The sequence below is a fragment of the Falco peregrinus genome, chromosome 4 (genome assembly GCF_023634155.1).
Source record: "Falco peregrinus isolate bFalPer1 chromosome 4, bFalPer1.pri, whole genome shotgun sequence".
In the NCBI taxonomy this organism is placed as follows: Eukaryota; Metazoa; Chordata; class Aves; order Falconiformes; family Falconidae; genus Falco; species Falco peregrinus.
Window position 1 is genome coordinate 46,650,138 of NC_073724.1, and position 19,022 is coordinate 46,669,159.

Genomic DNA, 19,022 nt, shown 5'->3' on the forward strand with positions numbered 1-19,022 from the left:
GAAAGCAGGATGGGGGAGAAATTCTAGCTGGCAATCCACCACCGCTTTCACGCCCCTTCCCTTCGCAAGAGCATTTATTTGTATTGCAATCTGGGCTCTTTGCTGCACCATTTTAGTCCCATTTCTCAAGAATTTAATTTCACTTGTGCTTGCAAGTCGTATGCTGCTTTTCATTGTGCTCCTAAAACAGCAATAGTGTGGTGGTTTTTTTCTCCAAAGGCTGCTTTGCAACTTTGTGCTTTCTCTCACATTAGCAAAGGGTGGAAATTTCCACTGACGCACTGTTGATAACTGAAGGAGAAGGGGGGGATGGGAGGATGAGCTGTTACAGCATATCTTTATGACTCCTTGCAGAATAGGTATTTTATCTGAGGATACAAAACTGCAGTAATTGGGGACAATGTGAGTTTTTAAAAACAACCACCACTCTTCAACGTTAACAAGCAACGAGTGCCTTCCTGTGCTGAAAAAGATAGAAGGAAAAGAGGGCCAGTGTAAAAAATACAATTTCTTCATTAAAGAAAGAGAAGAAACTAACGGCTGTAGAAGCAATAACCAAACACAATTCACAGTGCAATCCCAGAGGAGATATGGAACCCCTTTCCCCCTAAACACACATATTTAAATCAGCTGTCTTGAGGCTACGGGGTTTTTTTAACCCACCCTCAATAAGTCATGCAGCAACCTTAATTTCAGGCAGTGATCTATGACCCAATACACAACACTTGCTACTGTTTGTGTAGTAAACAAAACCAAATCCCAGGGAGACTTAAAGACAGGGAAAAATACAGGAATGCAGGAGGGAAACCACCTCATTCTTGCAAGCAAAAATGCAAAAGCATTTAGGGCTTCTAGGAGTCGGTCATCAGGGAAGAAATGCAGGAAAATTCCACTGATTCAGTGTGAGACCACAGTTATTTGTCATCCGGCTCAACTGCAAACAGAAGGATGATGTAAATACAGGAGAGCAGACTGAGACATATTAAAACAATGCATTAACTGGAAAAAAATTAAAATATCATATGATCTCAAATAAAGCCTTTGCATATGAGAGGGGAAAAAAAAAAAAGACACAAAAAAAAAAGAGGGAGGGGAAGCCAGGTTTCATTTGTGCTTTTTAACATAATCAAGGCAGAAACTGCTTGAACCTTCAGTCCTACGGATACTCAAATATTTTGCTTTCAAATGGACAGTCTATGACTTCAAAAAACTCTGAAAAGCACTTGGATCAAAACTCACTTTTAAATCCTCCTAGAATACGACTCTGTCAGCCAGGGGAGCCAAAGGAAAAGTACACATATGGTGGACTTGGAAGAGGCTGCGTGGTCCCACGGTTGTGCCCAAAAAATGTCTGTATGCTTAAATTTCTTCTTTACATAGTGGCAGTAAGAGTACGTAAGCCTCCCCAATGGGGAGGTGGAAGATAAGAAAGGAAAGGAAGTGTTCAGGCATTGAACAGGGAAACAGGAAACTACCTGGAGGAAAGCAAGCTGTGGCACTCATGTGAGAGCAGCTGGACACTTGTTCATTAACGTCTCATTAAGGTAATCCTACATAAATGAAGTTTTTTGCTACCTGAATGATCACTTCATCTTTGGGACCACGGCATTGCTCTGAAGAGAGAGAGTTTGTTTTTCTTCTCAACTCCTATGGTAACTACCCTTCCTCAGCAGGGCAGGCAAGCAAGTTCATGCTCAGAAGGATTATAACTTTGTAGCTGGAAGGACTAGTACACATGTTCCTTTTAGCTTTTCACATCGTGTTCCTTTTAGCTTTTGAAAAATGCATATGGAATAGACAGAAGTCCCTTGAAAATCACTAGGACAGCAATGGGCAAGTACTAGATCAAAACCAAAGGCTGGTACCTTAGTAACTAGACTGTGCCACAGCAATGACACAAATGATCCATAATGAGCAAGTACTCCAGGGAAAAATACATTTTACCATCCACAGCCTTTAGAAATTTCTTTTGCCAAATTCTATACACAGATGCCTGTTATTAAGCTAAATAACTAATGGAAAGACATTTTGCAGCATTGCAGAAAATAAAAAAAAAATACTGCTATACTGCAAAAGAGAAACCAGCATGACATATCTGAGTATTTGAAAAAGTCATGCTCACTGGGCAGCATTTGGGAAGTCTGCAAAATTTTTATGAGCAGGGCTGAAGTTACACAGTGAGTATTAATTCTGCTTGTGTCACTTCTCTGCCTCCCGTATAATTTACAGCTTAAAAAAAACCCCAAAAATGGTGACTAATTCCCATCTCCCACTAAGTCCACTATTTGAGAGCGGCCATCACATTTAATCCATGTGCTTGCACACGGATGCTACACAATTTAGTGCCTCAGAACTAGCGCCTCTACATAACAAACTATTGCACAGCACCATGTCCTCTGGTGCTGCGCATCAAAATCGCAAAGTGCACTCTCATAGGTAAGGTGGACTGAAAAAAAACTTCGACATTTTAGGGCTGATACTTGATGCACATCCACACTTACATGTATGTGCACGTAGATAAAAACATTTGAAGGAAAAGTAATGGTTCAACTCATCAATGAAGAAAGCCCCATCTAGTGGAAGAAGACAATCAATATAGCAGAAAATACTACAAATGTGCGTAATACTCAAATATTCAAACTGGTTTTGTTCTCATCCAAGCACATAACAGACCCAGAACTCCTTTTTGCCGTAACAGATCGAGGTGTTCTAAAATCTGAACAGAAACAACACAGGCTGTGCATTAGCCGTACATTTAGTTTGGTGGTATTACAAAAGGAAAGCTTGCCACCCTTTTCATCCGTTTTTCTTTCCTCTCCTCTTTGGTATTCAATAGCCATAAAAATTGCCAAGAAACTCCACCGGAGTGAAGCTAAACAGGCCGGTACATTTCTGGAGGATGAAGTCCTTTATACAATAGTTCAGATTTTACTAGGGGGTAGGGAGAAGAGAAGGGTTGTTAAATCTTGTAAACACTCCGGAGAACAATTCTGATGGGTAACTACTATTTTACTCTTACAAATAAATAAAATTTTATTCAGAGAGCGTGAGTTTTTGAAAGACACTTCAGCATCTCTTGTCCACATGGAATACTACAGTGTCACAAGCTGCTTGTTTAAAACTACGCTGCGTAAGTACGGTTCCTAAGCTCAGGTACTTTACGGACAGAAGAAAAGTTTGACCATGTAACAATTTACATAGCTATGCTTCCAAAATATTCAAAGGTCTTAAACAACATGATGCTCAGTTAGTGAAATACTCATTTATCTATTCCTTGTGCATTAGCCCACTGAGGCACCAAGAAACGAAAGTCACGCTCCCTCTCCTAAGCACGTGCTTTGGCAAAGCAACGTCACATCACATGCCACAATGACGGCAAAACACAAGGTGCTCCTGCAGGAGGGCCAACCACGTCAGACCCTAAACGAGCCAGAGGAGGTGGGAGTGATTTGTGGGAAGGCCAGGACAGCGTCCAAGCTTTCCATGCCATAGCAGAGGGGAAGCTGGTACTGAAGCTTGGTGAATCCCAGCTGCTGGGAAGCAATCGCAGCGCTGCAGGGTCTCAAAGCCAAGTTGAGTTCAGCATGCTGCGCCCTCGGGAAAGGAGCTCCTTGCCTTGCCATTTTCCCCCATCACACAAGTCCACAGCACAACTAAAACTGCAACTGCATTTTCTGACTCCCGATCCTATTAGATGCTGTTGGTATAGATCCCACACTCCCCAGTGGACCCTGGCAATCACCAGGGTCCCTGCACACACCACCTACAGAAAATTCCCCATGCAGGTGTTAAGATAAGCTTCCAAAATACAATTCAGCAAGAACAAAAGTAAAACCTGAGTTTGATATTTCAGAGAACAAGTGGGCTGATGAGATAACTGGAAGTGAACAGCAAAACGAAAAGATTAACAGACAAGCAAGTAAATAACAAAAGAAAATTGCCATCTTTTAGAAATCAAATTTGAAAGGGAAAAATAACAAGGCTATGAAAAACTGGCAAATAGAACGTGGAAACTGTTGTGAATATTCAGAATTATAGTTTAACTGAAGAACTCACAAATGAAGTAAATAATAAAAATGTGGGGGCAAAGCTCTAAAAACATTACCGTAGTATAGGTAGATTTAATAGGGGAAAGCACACACATACACAAAACAAAGTAGAAGAGAAAGGTCACAGTGCTCTACCAATTTGCAAAGCCTTACAAAATCTGAGCACTGACCAGGATGATGTATATCATCTTTTTCTATAATAGAAACAACAGAAATAAGAATGGAAGCAACATTTGGAGGGGCAGAGGGGAATAAAATCACTAACCACAAATCTCTAGAGCATAGCCAGGTATCCAGTATTCAAAACCCAGTTACACCTGGACACTTTCTTCTCCCCAAAGCCCTTGTCATAGCTTCTTCCAGTTCAATAGATGCCTGGTCTGCAAAAAATTACCTTCCCAAAGGAGTTTTTTTAAAAAAATATAAAATTCAAATCTGTTTTGCAGCCACCCTTGTACCATCTCCCCTAAAGTAAAAATATCCTACATACCAACCACGTCCCCCAAACCACCTCCTTTATCTGATGCCCTGAAGCATGAAGCCTCACAAGCATATGATTAGGCATACCCTGGGAAGGCCAAAGAAAACAGGTACGCCACAAAGTGCAAACCCAGATTGCTGCTGAGATCTATCATTTTACAAGCAGTTGCAATATTCTCCACTTTAGCACTAACCAAATATGCACAACAGCTCTGCAATGTCATCACCCAGCCTCAGGCTGGACCCTTTATGTGAAAGCTGCTTTGAGGGATTCAATGCTTCTGTACCATCTTAAACAGCAAACAAATCCAGAGTTTAACATTCCTTGAATTCAAATACCAGTACACACCTTATTTAAATCAGTTCAGTTTTATTTGTTCCAGAAATAAGCACCTCCTGATACATGTAATACAATATTTCAAAAAAACCGCATCACGTGAAAAGCAATTTAAATACAACTCATAAAAAATTATAAACAAGTGGTAGCTAGTAAAACAAATACTTGGCACAAATCTATTGCTCAGTAAGAGAAAAAGTTGGTAATCCTTATTGACATTCTTCCACTTTTTTTTTTTTTATCAGAGACACTGCCACCACGGGCAAGTTTCTCAGGCTCAGTGCCTCACTAAATTTACACACCTAACCCACACTAGAACCAACATGTGGTTGTCAGATTTTATTGATCTATAAGGTGAATAGCATTTGCTACAATTTTGTGAGATGTTACTTGAATCATGCTCTTAAATACTTTAAAACCAAAATATTAATGCTCTACTACAGCAATTAATACCCTAAATGTGAATTAGTAGCCAAACCAACTTCCATTTAAAATATCAATAAACCAGTGATTTAAAAGTTTGATTCTTCAGACTTATCCAAACAGTTCCTGAAACATACTATTTTCATGCTTACTTAAATGCAAAAGCTGTCTAAAATCAGGTCTTTAAAAAAGGGAGGGTGCTTTCTGCCAAAAGAGGTGCATTTCAGAGAAAGACCTGAATTTGTTTTAATATACCCTCAATGCACATGCACCACCTGCTCACTGAATATAATTTCCTAGGAAGAAACAAGTCAATTATATGTATGATCTGAAGTCTTCAGAGCTGCCTGGGAGAGTAAAAGTGCTCATTCCAGTGACAGCTGTGGGCCACAATCCCCTATGGCAGGCTTTGAAACAATCGCAGCTTTACAGATCAATTGGCAGTAAAATTCTCATTCTCTGTAAAGTCTCCTGGATATTCTTAAATTTGTAATATACTGCATTACAGGCACATCTGAGACAGATGATGCTGAAGCACTACAGAACTCAGAGGGGAAAAAACACTTTATTAAGGAGACACTATCCTCCCTATTGACTTATAAATATGTATTTTCCAGTGTAATTCTTCACTGTTTACTAAAGACACTACCAAAACCTGGCTAAGTCCAGCAGTAGCTTGGCCATGCACATGGTATTTGCACGTCCTTTCACTGTCAATCACTCAGTTTTATGATATGCTGTATATAAAGACTTCAAACACAGTTAAAAATGGAATTAACTAAATGAAGAAAAACATACAGCAAAAGCCTGAGAGGAGGACGACTACCAGGCATGCCACAGAGCAGGTCTCAACTGACCTGCAAATAGCTGGTGCTGGCCTACTGATGGCCCTTGGTTTGAGGTTAAGAGACACAGCTTGGACAGCACCAGGAGTTTTATAAGGGAGCAAAGCTAGCCTCATTATGCTGGTGAGGAAGATTGCTTTGTTTTGTTCTGTTTTTCAGGCAAACACCCCTAACAGGTGGGAGGATTCCATGCCATTCTGAGTGATGGGAAGACAGTTCATGCAGTGGTCATTAGGACAAGCGGTGTCTCTAAGGTCACACTATTAAGCTGTGACCCATGCCATGACTATTGTATCGCACTAATTTTCATAGGTTGTTGCTACAAATATTGTGTTCCACTACTTTTCATATAATTCACCAGCCAGGAGGTCCAACAAAGCAACAGATTCAGTGTACATTCTAAGTCTCCAACCACCTCCATACTACTGGAAAATAAACCAGCTGAAGCTCTGCTAAGAGCACAAAATTAAAAAAAAAAAAAAGCAGCAAACAAAAAAACTCAAAATGAAAAGCTTTGAAATATTTAACACGCTCCCCGCCCCAGACACAAGAGTATCATTTGCACTCTCATAGAAACCCTTTCAGTTACTTCAGAAAAAGTCCAGACTAAGGAAAAGGTGACACACACTGTACTAAATATACCACTCTACACCAACCTGCTAAGAAAGTGAACACAGACAGAATTAAAAATTTACAATGAAGGAGAAAAGACCTCAGGATTTCTTAGTAAGTGCAGGTGTATATTCAGTTTAGAGAGGTATCTTGAAAAGCCTTTTTTTTTTTATCTCGCCTTTTTAACTGAGTCCTGTTAAAAAATTACTTTTTACAGATGCTGTAAAACTGCCTGATTTTACAAGGTGGATCAAGAACTGACTTTTCACTTCCTATTCCTAGATTATATTTAATAACCTGAGTAACTTACTCTCCAGACCATATAAAATCCTGGATGGTATACCAGGAATCCACAATACCTGTACACTGAACTGTAGTCTCCCCAGCAAAATCTACAGAAATACAATTCCCCTGCATTACCAGGTACTGAAACTGCCTGCTTGTTCACCTTGTAGTATCTCATGTCTCTTGAACTTGAGTTCTCCAATTAAAAGCACACAAAAGAACCACTTCCTCTAATACCCTCTCTCAATGACTTCTCCCTTTCAAGAAGCCAAGAACTTACAGAAGGGAACTGTCATATTCAAATACAAAGGATCCAAATCCAGGGCAAGCAGAATGACTGCTCAGTATCTGGAGACAACTGAACTGGGAGGTGGAAGAGGAACAGCGATAGTGACAGTAATCTGATGGCTTCCCACCTGTGTTTCAAGACACAATCACAATTATTTGCTACTAAAACCTTGCCTCATTCAGAACACAAAATATGTCTGCTCCGAGGACTCTTCCAGGAAGAGGGTTATAGCCTACAGATCTCCTGGTCCTGCTTATTAAATAGCTAATCTACTACAGTAAATGAGTTAAGCTAGTTTACACATCTGAAAGATCCCCTGGAGAAATGGCTTCTATTCATGTCTGCTACACAGTACTTGTGATGCTGGTTACAGTCTCCTGGCCTGGTTTCCCTGTTGAAGAACCCAAGACTTGAACTGCAGGAGTACTGCCACCCAAGCCAAGCAGGAACTGTCATCTGAAGTGGTGAAATGTTAGAGAGTACTAAGTACTCTTGGAAAGGGGGTTGTTGAGGGTGGAACCCAGAAGCCGAAAGTCTCAACTTCAGCATCCAAAATTAGTGGATCTTAGTCCTTCTGCCTTAGCTCCCTACCTGTACAAGAAGAGTAACACCAGCTCCTCCTTCTGCTGAAGCCATTGGAAAAGACTTTAATGTTTATAAAATGCTTCTACTCCAACAGGATGAGGTAACTAGCAATTCTGTCCTAAGTCAAGGCTTTGATTAGCTCCTGTGTGTAGGCAGCAAGACCTCATCCTAAAAATGCAAAACTGGCAGGATCAAGCCTTGTTGTGAAGGTCGCCAAGAAGCAGAAGTGCAAGACAGTCACGGCCACATCACCATTGCTTTTGGTTAAGTAAGAGGCACGTGGTGGAGATTTCTTCCCCTACCTTTTCTGTCAGTCTGCCTTAACTGGCAGCTGTCACCACTCCCACTCCAAGGAGAATGAAGAGGTCCACAGAAGAGGGAGCAAAACCATGAGTCACCCCTGGGGAGGTGGTTCAAGAAGGGCTTTGTAGAAGGTTGCACCTCTGGAGTCACCTCGCCTCCTCCAGCGCCGAACACCCCCCATGGGAGAGGCAGGTCGGATGGACACACAGTTGCATTACTGGGATTAGGAGACGCACATCACTAATTGTTATTTTGATTAGGGCAGGCAGCCCCAGTGCAGCGTGCGTTGCCTAGCAACACTTCTCCATCCTCCCAGAGCCAGCATCCATGTCGGAGTTAGCCCCAAGGAGCAACACCACACACACGGGGTAAGCAAGCAGGGATACATCCACAGCACCTTCCTCCTGCCCCGGGGGAGAGCCCAGCGACAGAGAGGTCTGTTCACAGCTTCATTTACATTGACAGCACTTCCCGTAAACCACACTGTCATCTTTTAACACCCATAACAAAAAGTGCATCAGAAACACAAGCAAGTCTTACAGGGTACACATAGTAATTAACATTTAGTTCAGATGCACCGGAGAAAAAGAACCAGACCAGCAATTAGCAGCCAGCAGATTAAGTATGGCTTTTATCAGCAAACAGCCTGACTACCTTGGAAAACAGTTATGTTAAAATGACATTGTGTATGTTGGGGAAAGCAGTTCTGCAGGCCTGGACTCAGGCTACTTGTAACACAACAACCAAAGGCTGACAAAAAGCCAACACCACAGAATAAAAGACACAAAACACTCGAAGCAAAAACACACGCACGCAGAAACAGCCACACAACACCTTATTGAGATCACAGACATTACAGGCGTACTCCCAAAAAGCACAAGGAAGACCAAACCATGACAGTTACTTATGTACATTTTAAAAGGAGCACTTAAAGGATTTTAAGGAAAAAACACATCATGCATACCCTCCTCTTCTGTGGCGCTCATTGTGCCTGGAGATTTTGTAGGGTAGAGACCTTTCTCCCAGGTTCTCTAGGTTCCTCACAATGGCTCCTCTCTCCATAAGAGCCTCAACAGTGCGCTTCAGCACAGCTGCAGTCTCAGGCTTTAAAAGAAAAAAGAAAAAAAAAAAAAGTGGGAAATGTACACAAATCTGGTTACTCTTATTATGTGATTAAAAGGGATACCTGTACTTGCATGGCTCAGCACCAGAAGAGATCGTTCTGTAAACTGAGAGGGCAAAGTGGAAGCAGAAGCAGACCTCCTCCTAGGACAAAAATTTTTAAGAACAAACAGCCAATTCCTCTGTGAATTATGGCAACAGCAAAGTTTCCACAAATTTCGAAGTCAGGCCCCAAAAACAACAGGAAAAAGGAAACAGTTAATGGATTTGACTCACCTGGTATCACTTTGGCTGACCTTTGCACAGGTATAAGTAAATATATGTGGCAAAGAGCAATTATGAATTGGCAACAGTTTTAAGGTCCCTGGACCATCGATGCTCATTAATATTGTTCAACACAACATTTGACATGAACAGTGCTGGGGGAACACTAACCCATGCCTTGCTACAGAAACGATTAGCACTGCACTTATTTCATATTGTCATTTCAACCGCACGCGTGTAATACATATTGGACCCTCGGCTAAACCACTGCGCATCTCATTACTTTTGTACAGCCGACATTCAAGCCTTTTTAAGGGTTAAGAAACTGATGTGCAGTAATTAGTCTAACAGGCAGAGATTTCACTCCTTAGAAAAACAAGTTTGAGGGACAGGCAGCCAAAAAACAGTAGGTAAAACAGATGCAACATTTTCTTGCTCACTGTGTATCAGGGCTCCTTAGAGCACTGAATCATTTTGATAATGACACTCAACCATATCTATGAAAATGTTAATAGAGTACAAATTAGAATGTTTTGAAAACAACTGCAAACTTACATACTCTCAGCAACAAAAAGTATTTTAATAAACAGATCTCATACAGAGAAAGGAAACTAAATGGATGTCCAGTTGAACACAAACCAGACTATAGCTTTCTTCGGTGTTCCTTGCAACATTTCACAAGATATATTCCCAAGTCTACTTGTCCAGTGAGATGGCAACAGCTGTAAATGGAAAAGTAGTGAAAGAACTGATTTTAACAAAATAAAATCTGAATTAAGCTGAAAATCAGACCACCATAATAATTTCATCATCCCTTCTCAGCCAGAAGAAAACTTCTGTAAGCTTTCCACCACTTTATGTACACGACAACTGAAAGTTAGTTTCCTAAGTCTCTAAGGAAGAGGTGCACACCTTGCCTAAGAAAAAGGGTTGTTTAATGCCCAGATCCCCTAATGGAAATTGGTGGGAAAAGGTAGCATCAGAATCCCACAAGATGCAGTGCACCACATCCTCCAGCACGTGAAATTTCCCTTTCATTTTCCTGACAATACAAGGTGATATGAAGGAGTCTCTAAATGCAGAGCAGAGATGTTCAGCACATGATGTTTCACAACACTGACTGCTCTGTGAAAGACCTGCCTTTTGTGGCAGTCAAGAGTCAATCACGGATCACACCTACTGCTCCTCACAATAAATCAGAAATTTTATCATCCTGTCTCCAGCTGCATACACTGTTTGGAAAATTTATTTTCAACACAAAGAGTCTGAACAGTTCTAAGGTCAGCAAAAATGCCCAGAATTTTTCTTCAACGTATGTTTAGATTGTGTTATGAAACAATTATGGGACCAGACAAGAATGTTCACACATGAAGAAATGTTGCTACCTTGCCAAAATCCTTCAATGCATTAGAACAATTGTTTCTCACAAGAGACAAATACTAAAGGTACCTCTTGTTACAGTGTGAAAAGTTAGGATGAAGGGATTAAGAGAGTTCATATTTAAATCATATTTTAGCTCAAAATCAGCAATAACACTATTTTTCAGTTGACTTGGGATGGTTGCTTCCATTATCACTCATTAGATTTTCAAGAAAGCACCTTTCATGTTTAGGACCTCCTTTTCCAAAAGGTTTGCAGAACTAATTGTATCTCCTTATAATTCCTTTTGGCCTCTTGCCTCAAAGCAAGCCATTCCCACAAGTGTTACAGGGGTCAATTTCTGACACTTCCAAAAGTCGTTTGAGCTTACCTGGAAGAAAACCAGTGCATTGAAAACTTACGAAGGAGAGACTGACAGATGGACAGGCAGTCCACAACTATACAGCCCTTTGCTATAAAAGTAGCACTAAACCAATTCTGTAAATCATGTAGGCATTGCATGTCGGTGCCACAGCTGATGATGCTGTCCACATTAATACTTTCATTCCCCCCTTTAAATCCGTCTCTCATCTCTCAAATACTTCTGCATACTAGATTCAAATACTAGAGAGCATCCCGTCAACCAAGGATTTTATTCCAAGACTGGATTCTTAACCTTCTCTATGTGCTCATATTCTGCATTACTTTTCATCCTCAAATATGTCTGACAACTACCACCAAGCAGTCACATGCAGTCCTCTCTCTCTCCACAAACCCAAGCAGAAGGACAAGCAAATACTGCTCAGAGAAGAACTGGGGAAGCAGCAGCTATGGCACGTTACTCCCTCAGTACTCTGAGCAGTACTCAAGGAGCAGGAAGAGTGACTGTGAAATCCTTTGGCTGAGCTGACAGGACTGAAGGTGAGGAACAGAATCAAGAAAAGCCAAGCAAGGACATCAAATAGTGTCTTCACAATAATGCCAGCAACTAGGAGAGCACATAGAACAAAATCTTACTCTGCATCACGTACACATGTTGTTTTGCCATAGTGGAAAGTGTTCTTTCAAACTTCTGCTATTGGAGAAACATCAGTAACAGCCAGAGAAAGGTAGCAGCTCTGCTTTACTTGACCCTGTTCTCCAAACTCCACAAATGCCAAAACACCAAGAGAGAGAGGGGAACAGAGACTCTTTTCTTAAGACTTTCTCCATGATCTCAGCACTCAAACACATCTAGATCAGGAGCTACTGCTGAGACACTCTCATTTGTTGTCAAGCAGCAGCTTTACACAGGCAAGCCAAAAACTAGGGTAACAAAGCCGCTAGTGATACCCATTCTTTAATGCTGTAAGAACCACAATAGAAACCTGGCTTCAAAAAAGAAGAGGAAAAACAAGAACTGAGTTTGTGAAGCAGGTACTAAAGTATGCATTACTATCTAGAAAGTTTTGCTTTTTAAACAAGAAACTGACACCAACCATTAGGATTTTACTTACCCGCATTAGTAAGAGAGATGAGCAGTTTTAGGAGGGAAAGGGCAGCTAACCTAACAGCTTTACTATTTTCTGTACTGCAGTCCACCTGTAGTGCTCCTGACCCCAGGCTTTAACAGATACTCTTGGAAAGGAATAGGATCTGCCATTCAAGTCATCTCCCACTGTGCCTGCTGTGTGTGGTTAGGTTGCAGAAGCCTCCACAGTGCTCAGACAATTATCACAGGAGCAATCTGTCAGGTCAATGAATAAAAATACTGTTGAGTTTACTATTGCTACTTGTCTCCCACTTGCGTAAAAAACGCTGGTCCATAAACAGAGCTTTGTTCAAAGGAGTTCTTAATTGACTGAGAGCTTGAGACAGACAGCTGTATGTCCAGCAGTGGAGCAGTCTGACATACCCTTCTTAACAACCATGCAGATTTAAGTTATATCTTATTGGGTAAGTTTACTCCTCTGATACCCTCAAATGACATATAAGCTTTTTGTCTCTTATACACACCAACAGATCAGCACATTCCCCGAGTGGCTACATGTCCAACATGATGTGCAGTTTCTAAACACAATGAAGTCTAAGATCAAGTCCCATGTATTTAAAAACAAAACAAAAAGAACAAGAAAAGAAAGCCACAGATTTCTACACTAAGGATTGTAAAAGATTACACATTTTTGCAACCTCCCCACTTGTGGCCATACTTTAAAAACGTAAACTAATTGTTGGTTTTGAAAGCTTGTCACTGTAATCCCTCTCATTCTTCCTCTCCAAAAAAGATCATGGTTTATCATAGCTTGCCTAAAGTCATCAACCAAACTATATATAGGCTAGCCTTTGCTAACCATAAGATCCACAGACACAGGTTCCTTGGTTTGCCTCAGAGCCAGGCCAGTTGAGGACATAGGAAATGGTATTGCCTGACTCCCAACCCAGGAGCCACAACATTTTTTTCCTGAACAGCCAGCACTAATTCCAGTACCACAGATGTGGGGAAGCAGAGATGTGGAAGAAAAAAAAGGAGAAAATGGAAGGCAGTGCCAGGATATCCATGCCAGAGAGCAGGAAGCGCTGGCGAGAGTGCATAAGCCTTGGTATGTAATTCTAGCTCTGGTTCCCCCTCCTGTCTGCATTGTCAAGCCAGAGTCCTTTTAACTGCCTTCACCCTTAGCGAACTTGGTGAACTCTGTTAGTGAACTGGCTTCAGTATCATTCAGCCACAAGTATTACCTTGTTCCCAGAAAGGTACAGCTCTACGGACCTGACCAAGCCATGAAAGGAAAAGGAGGGAGGTCACTGCAGGCTTTTTCTTGGAAAACTGCCCCTGGAAGAAGTACCTGAAGGACTGTTGTCTACAGGTCAAAATACCCTACTCCTTTACCCCTGCGTTTTTCAACTTGCAGCTGCCCAGAAGAAACACAATAACTAGCATGTCAACCCTGTATCTGCCAGGCAAAACAACCACAATGGGGTACATTACAAAACATACTTTCTGCATATCATTGGCTTTCTCCACGGATGAGGATTGCTGCAGCCTCATTTACCAGGTGGCTGCACTGCCAGGGATACCCCACGCTGCTGCTGCTGCCACAGGAACTATGAGCATTGAGATCACCGGCCACCTTTCCACAAAGGGTCCAGTTCAGTTCATTAAAAGCTCTACTATTCCCATGAAGTTATACGTAGCCCCAGGTGCCACGCAAACCACAGCTGCATGCCATGCCCTAAGCACCATCAACTACTACCCAGGATCAAAGCCACAAACACACGGTAGAACAACCTGCAAGTACTGAAACACAGCACCAACAACCTCTTTTTGACTATATACCAACAGCTGAGTAAAAACTGTATCAGTTTTTATCAGTCATACAGAACTTACATGGCAACCAGCAAGTGTATTAAAAACAGGCAAACAGAAAAAAAATGGCGAATACTCTGATAGCAAAGTATCTTCTGTTCTAGTGGAGGCCAAAGAGACATGAGCTTGTCCACCATGAAGCTGCAAAGAACAGCTTGGAGACAGACCAGAAATGTGGCAAGGGCCTGAAATAAAGCATTGGTAATGCTGATGTCTCGTAAAAAACAAGAAGACACCCACCTAAAGGGAAGGACAACGCTGTAGCTGGAACTGGAGCCATGCAAAAAGACTCTGCACCACTACTCAATTTTCCATCTTGTTAGCTGGCCAGAGGAGCTCAAGAGAGAGCACAAAGTCAAAGGGGTAAAAATACCAGAACTGGCTAAAAAAGCAGCCTTCTCAAGCCACCAAAGCTCCTCCAAAAAGAGTCTTTAGAGAGAGAAAAGGAAGCAGACACCAAATACTTAAGTTTTAGGGCTAGGACCATACTCAAGTTCTTCTGGCCACTTACAAGGTTCAACAGGAAGCATTTGAAGTCAGCGGGCACATCTCCTTGAATTATAAACAGAAAGAAATCCATCATAATTAGTTTGATTATCCTTTCAATGTAGTAATAGTAGGATAAAATTATGGGGGTTTTGGGTTGTTAACCAGTTACAAAAGGTTGTTCTGAGATTAATTGCCACCTCAGAAAATAAAGAATGCAAAATCTATGTTTAAAAGAGAGCTGCAAATGAAAAGCAGCGAAACTGGGGGGGGGGGGGGGGGGGGGGGGGGGGGGGGGGAACAACTCATTACTGTCATTTACTACATAATAAAACACTAGAAACTTATTAGTGAAAATGATAAAAAAACCACACGCACATTTGTGAACTTGCCAAGATCAACACCAACATAAGAGCGAGCTTTGCAATGAGAAACAAGGGGAAACTGGAGTCATTTAATTGTCACACCCTTTTTTAGCGTACAAGAAGACACAGCAAGCAGATGAAAAAAATAATCAGCAGATTAAGAATGGACAGCAAAGAAAAAATTAGCGCTAGTATTAGTAAAAACCATAGCCAGAGATACAACACAGCTAGTGGCAGGGTTGTTCTTCGTCTGCCTAGGGAACAAACTTGAACTGCTGGTGCAAGATGTAAAGCTGCAATTACTATATAAGCATAAACAACACAGAACAGCAGTCCTAAGTAGTGCACAACTACTGAAGGATACCTACTATTCAGAAATAAAGATAAAAGCAGTAGATGAAGTGAACAGAAGATGTGGGACCTGTGCTGCACCCCTGCTAAAGGCCTGCATGTGTCCAATGAGCACAATCAGGATGTCCAGAAACTGAGCAACAAAAATGTGAGGACTCAGGACACCTGCCTGGAAGTTCAGACCCAGGCAGGGGTGGGGAAGGACCAGTCTAGGGACAGCTGGACATAGGGCAGCACTAGGTAGGGACAGGGCTTTCCATAAGTATGACAGTACAATTTAAATGATACAGAATAAGGAACAAATGGGAGAAATCCAAGTGCTCCCAAACCACATAACCATTCTGTATTTCCATCAAACAGTGATTGAACAAAAAGGTGTGATACTACTCTAGAAGAGGATTTGGCAAATAGCAAAAAAGTTATAGCAGGCAGGTCACCAAAAATAAGTTTGAGGGAGTGATCAAAACTGACTCAGTCTGAACTAAAAATAACACCCCACCCTCAAAACAGATCTTTAATTAACATTTTAATGAGGTATAAGCTAAGGAACTAACAACTTCACCTGATGGAAATATGAAGCCCGGGGGCTTGGATGCAGAGGAAGCAGCAACTTTTGAAGTCAAAGTGATTCAAGTATCTCTTTTGTTGCAAAATCCACCTTTCTTCTTCAAAGAATCAAAATTCCGCTATATTTATAAATTTTTAACTCAACATTTAAGATCAAAGGAAATTATTACAGAAAGTGAACTAAAAAAAAAAAGTAATACAAGTACCTTATAAATACAAAGTCACAGTTAAAGTAACACATCTGTCTCAACTCTGAACTTAGCTCAATTTAATTTGTTTTAGAGCTGACACTCTTGATAATTTCTAAAGAGAACTCTAGAAGGTCTCTTGTAAGTCTGGAGTAAACAGCAACCAAATCCTCCATGATTCAGGGCCATTTCAAAGGTTTATTACTAGAAACAGTTAACATAACAGTTGGCCACAATTTTTGAATCAATTAAACATCTTCTAAAGTCCATTTAGAAACTTACCCTCTTCTTCCCAACCATAATAAATTATATTATGGACGTCAGTGTAATACTCCTAGTCAGCTAAAATCTACTTATCAGAAACTTGCTACGACCAAGCTTACCAGAAACTACAAGTAAGTTCTGTTCCTCTCATCACTTTCAGATGTGAATAATTTCATCAAGTTTATTTTATGTATTCCTGAAGCTTAAATTTTCAAGACTGGAAAGGAAAAAAAAATAATAAAAAAACCAACAAATCAAACAACAAGCCAAAAAACAACAGAGGGAGTTATTTTCCAACACCTTTTCTCCCTGGCTTTTGAAATGCACACACGCTCACATACAATTTCTGTTGTTTCCACATTTGTTGTATTTCAAGATGAAAAACAGAAGAGACATTCCAATGAGGAGAACAAAAAGATAACACTAGGAGCAGAAAAACAGAAAAGTGAGAGGGAAAAAAAGCCTTCCTCAATCTTGTGATACAGAAGCTGGAACCACAGTCAAGAAGCCAGTGCTTCCCTTCACCATCGCCGTATTTCTCACTGGTAAACCTCTTCCTGAGCCCACTGCAAGGGGATACATGGCTGCCGTTTCCTAATTCACGTCATCAATTCTACTCCCTGAAACAATGAACTGCCAGTTTTAAGACACCCTGGAACTGTTTTCAGCTTCTCAAACTCTCCCATTGATTCCTCAAGTGTTTGTACTGCAGTTGCCCAGCCTCACTGACCCACCTTCAGAAGACCCTGAGATAAGCAAAATGTAAAGCCAGACTTAACGTGCAGCATAGTCCAACGAAGATCTGCATCAAGCCATCCTTAAACAAGTTTAAAGAAGAAATTCTGTGCACAACAGTATGTTTAGATGCATTCAGCATTTTAGCACCACAGAGAGCAGAAGTTTTGCTCTTTCTCCCTCCCCATCTTTCAAGATTACACCTGACTGTTACAGTTTACTGCTTTCTTGAGAAAGGTAGTTATGCCTCCTCTGGATAATAGGTCTTGTGGTGCAATTTTACCTGCCAAGATGTTTAATATGATGCAAGTCCTAAGAAAACAGGCTGTAAATGGAAGATAACGTATACAACTCAGTACCAGAATTAAGCTAGAACTTAAGTTTGGAAGCTTACTTCTCAAGAATGTCACCTATATTACCAAACTTCTCAAGACAAGACTGATTTTAAGAATGTTAATTCTGGATAAGATCTCTATTCACAAATAGCCTCACTCTTTCATTCTCTTCCCTCTAACCCAGCCTTGTTTCCAGCTCCCCTAGAATTCTCTCTCATCAACTTATTTTAAGCTCTTCTATTCACCCACATATTTAACACCAGCTTGGAAAACTTACAGACGCTGACAGAAAGAGTCCCAGAGCAATGGCTGCTATTTCCAAGGTAAGCAGAAGCCCACCATCCCCTTTCTCCAAGTGTTTGAAAGAGAAAGACTGCCTGAACACAGAGCAATCATACCTTCAGCTGCCTGGCACCTCCGTTCACAAGCTTCTCTGCAAGCTGGGGAAGGGCCACGAATCAAACTACCTTCACGCTGCTGCTGTTATCGTTTGCTTCCCTGGATGCTTCTGGGGCAAAGCCAGTGGTGGTACCAAGAAGGAGGAAGGCTTCAATACATTTTACACAAAATGCTCAGGGCTCAAAACCCCAGCCACCTCCCTGCCACGCGATACTCAGCCTGGTACGTTTCTCCACAGGGAATAGCTTGCTGGCCAACATGGCACAACGCAGACAGCTCTAAACCCACAGAGGCTCTTCCAGTGTAATTGCCTTGGGCACGTTCAGCATTTTCCAGATCAACTTTCATACCTCTCTAACTGGGGGAAATCTGCACAGTGGTGAAGGAAATAGGCACTTGCATAGCTTCCAGAAGAAAAACACCAGTTCCGTTGAGTCATGGCTGCAAAGGCCAAATGCAGTCAATTTTTAAATTCTCTGGGTTGGAGGCTTCCAGCCTTAGAGTGCCAGCAATAGTCCAGTCTTGGGAGAAATACCCACAGCTGTCTAAAGCACCAACTGTAGTAGTCAGGCATCAGGATATATTCCAACCAAGTCCCCAACACTCCAGACCTAGGGTGTACCACTAGCACTGTCCAGACTAGACTAAGCCACTGAAGAGCTCTCTTCCATGAGAGAATCTTTTAAGGACTAGAGATCTGGTTCCTGACATGTAGCTGTCACACCCATCATGCACGCCCTTACTGCTGTAGAACAAAGAAGAGTCAGAACTAAGAAAAACCTGAACATGGTTAGCAAAATCCAAAGAGTGTGCTGAGGACTATAGCCACAATTTTTAAATCATCACACTTTTGCAGAAAACTATCTATCTTTGGCTCTGAACCAGAGTAGCATTTAATGTGGAAGCTGCACTGTTTTCACCAACTGGTGTGCGCAAGTGAAAATTAACCTCTGCAGCTTCTTGCTCAAATTCTCGCATGCACTACAGCATATATACCGGGATACTGCAAACTGACTTAAAAAAACCCTAGCTTCAT

At 41.4% G+C, this 19,022-nt stretch overlaps 1 protein-coding gene across 2 annotated transcripts in view; it reads right to left on the minus strand.

The window, feature by feature from the left end:
- The window catches only part of MRPS6 (mitochondrial ribosomal protein S6), a 47,071-nt gene that overhangs the window by 3,199 nt on the left and 24,850 nt on the right, over positions 1-19,022 (minus strand). The window contains exons 2-3 of one of the 2 annotated variants that reach the window (XM_055803170.1): positions 9,395-9,474; positions 9,173-9,312 (exon numbers count right to left, since the gene is read on the minus strand). In XM_055803170.1, coding sequence (XP_055659145.1) covers positions 9,173-9,312; positions 9,395-9,406 — 152 coding nt within the window. In that variant the 5' untranslated portion in view covers positions 9,407-9,474. The remainder of the gene's footprint in view (positions 1-9,172; positions 9,313-9,394; positions 9,475-19,022) is intronic. The other variant, XM_055803169.1, reaches the window with a different exon arrangement.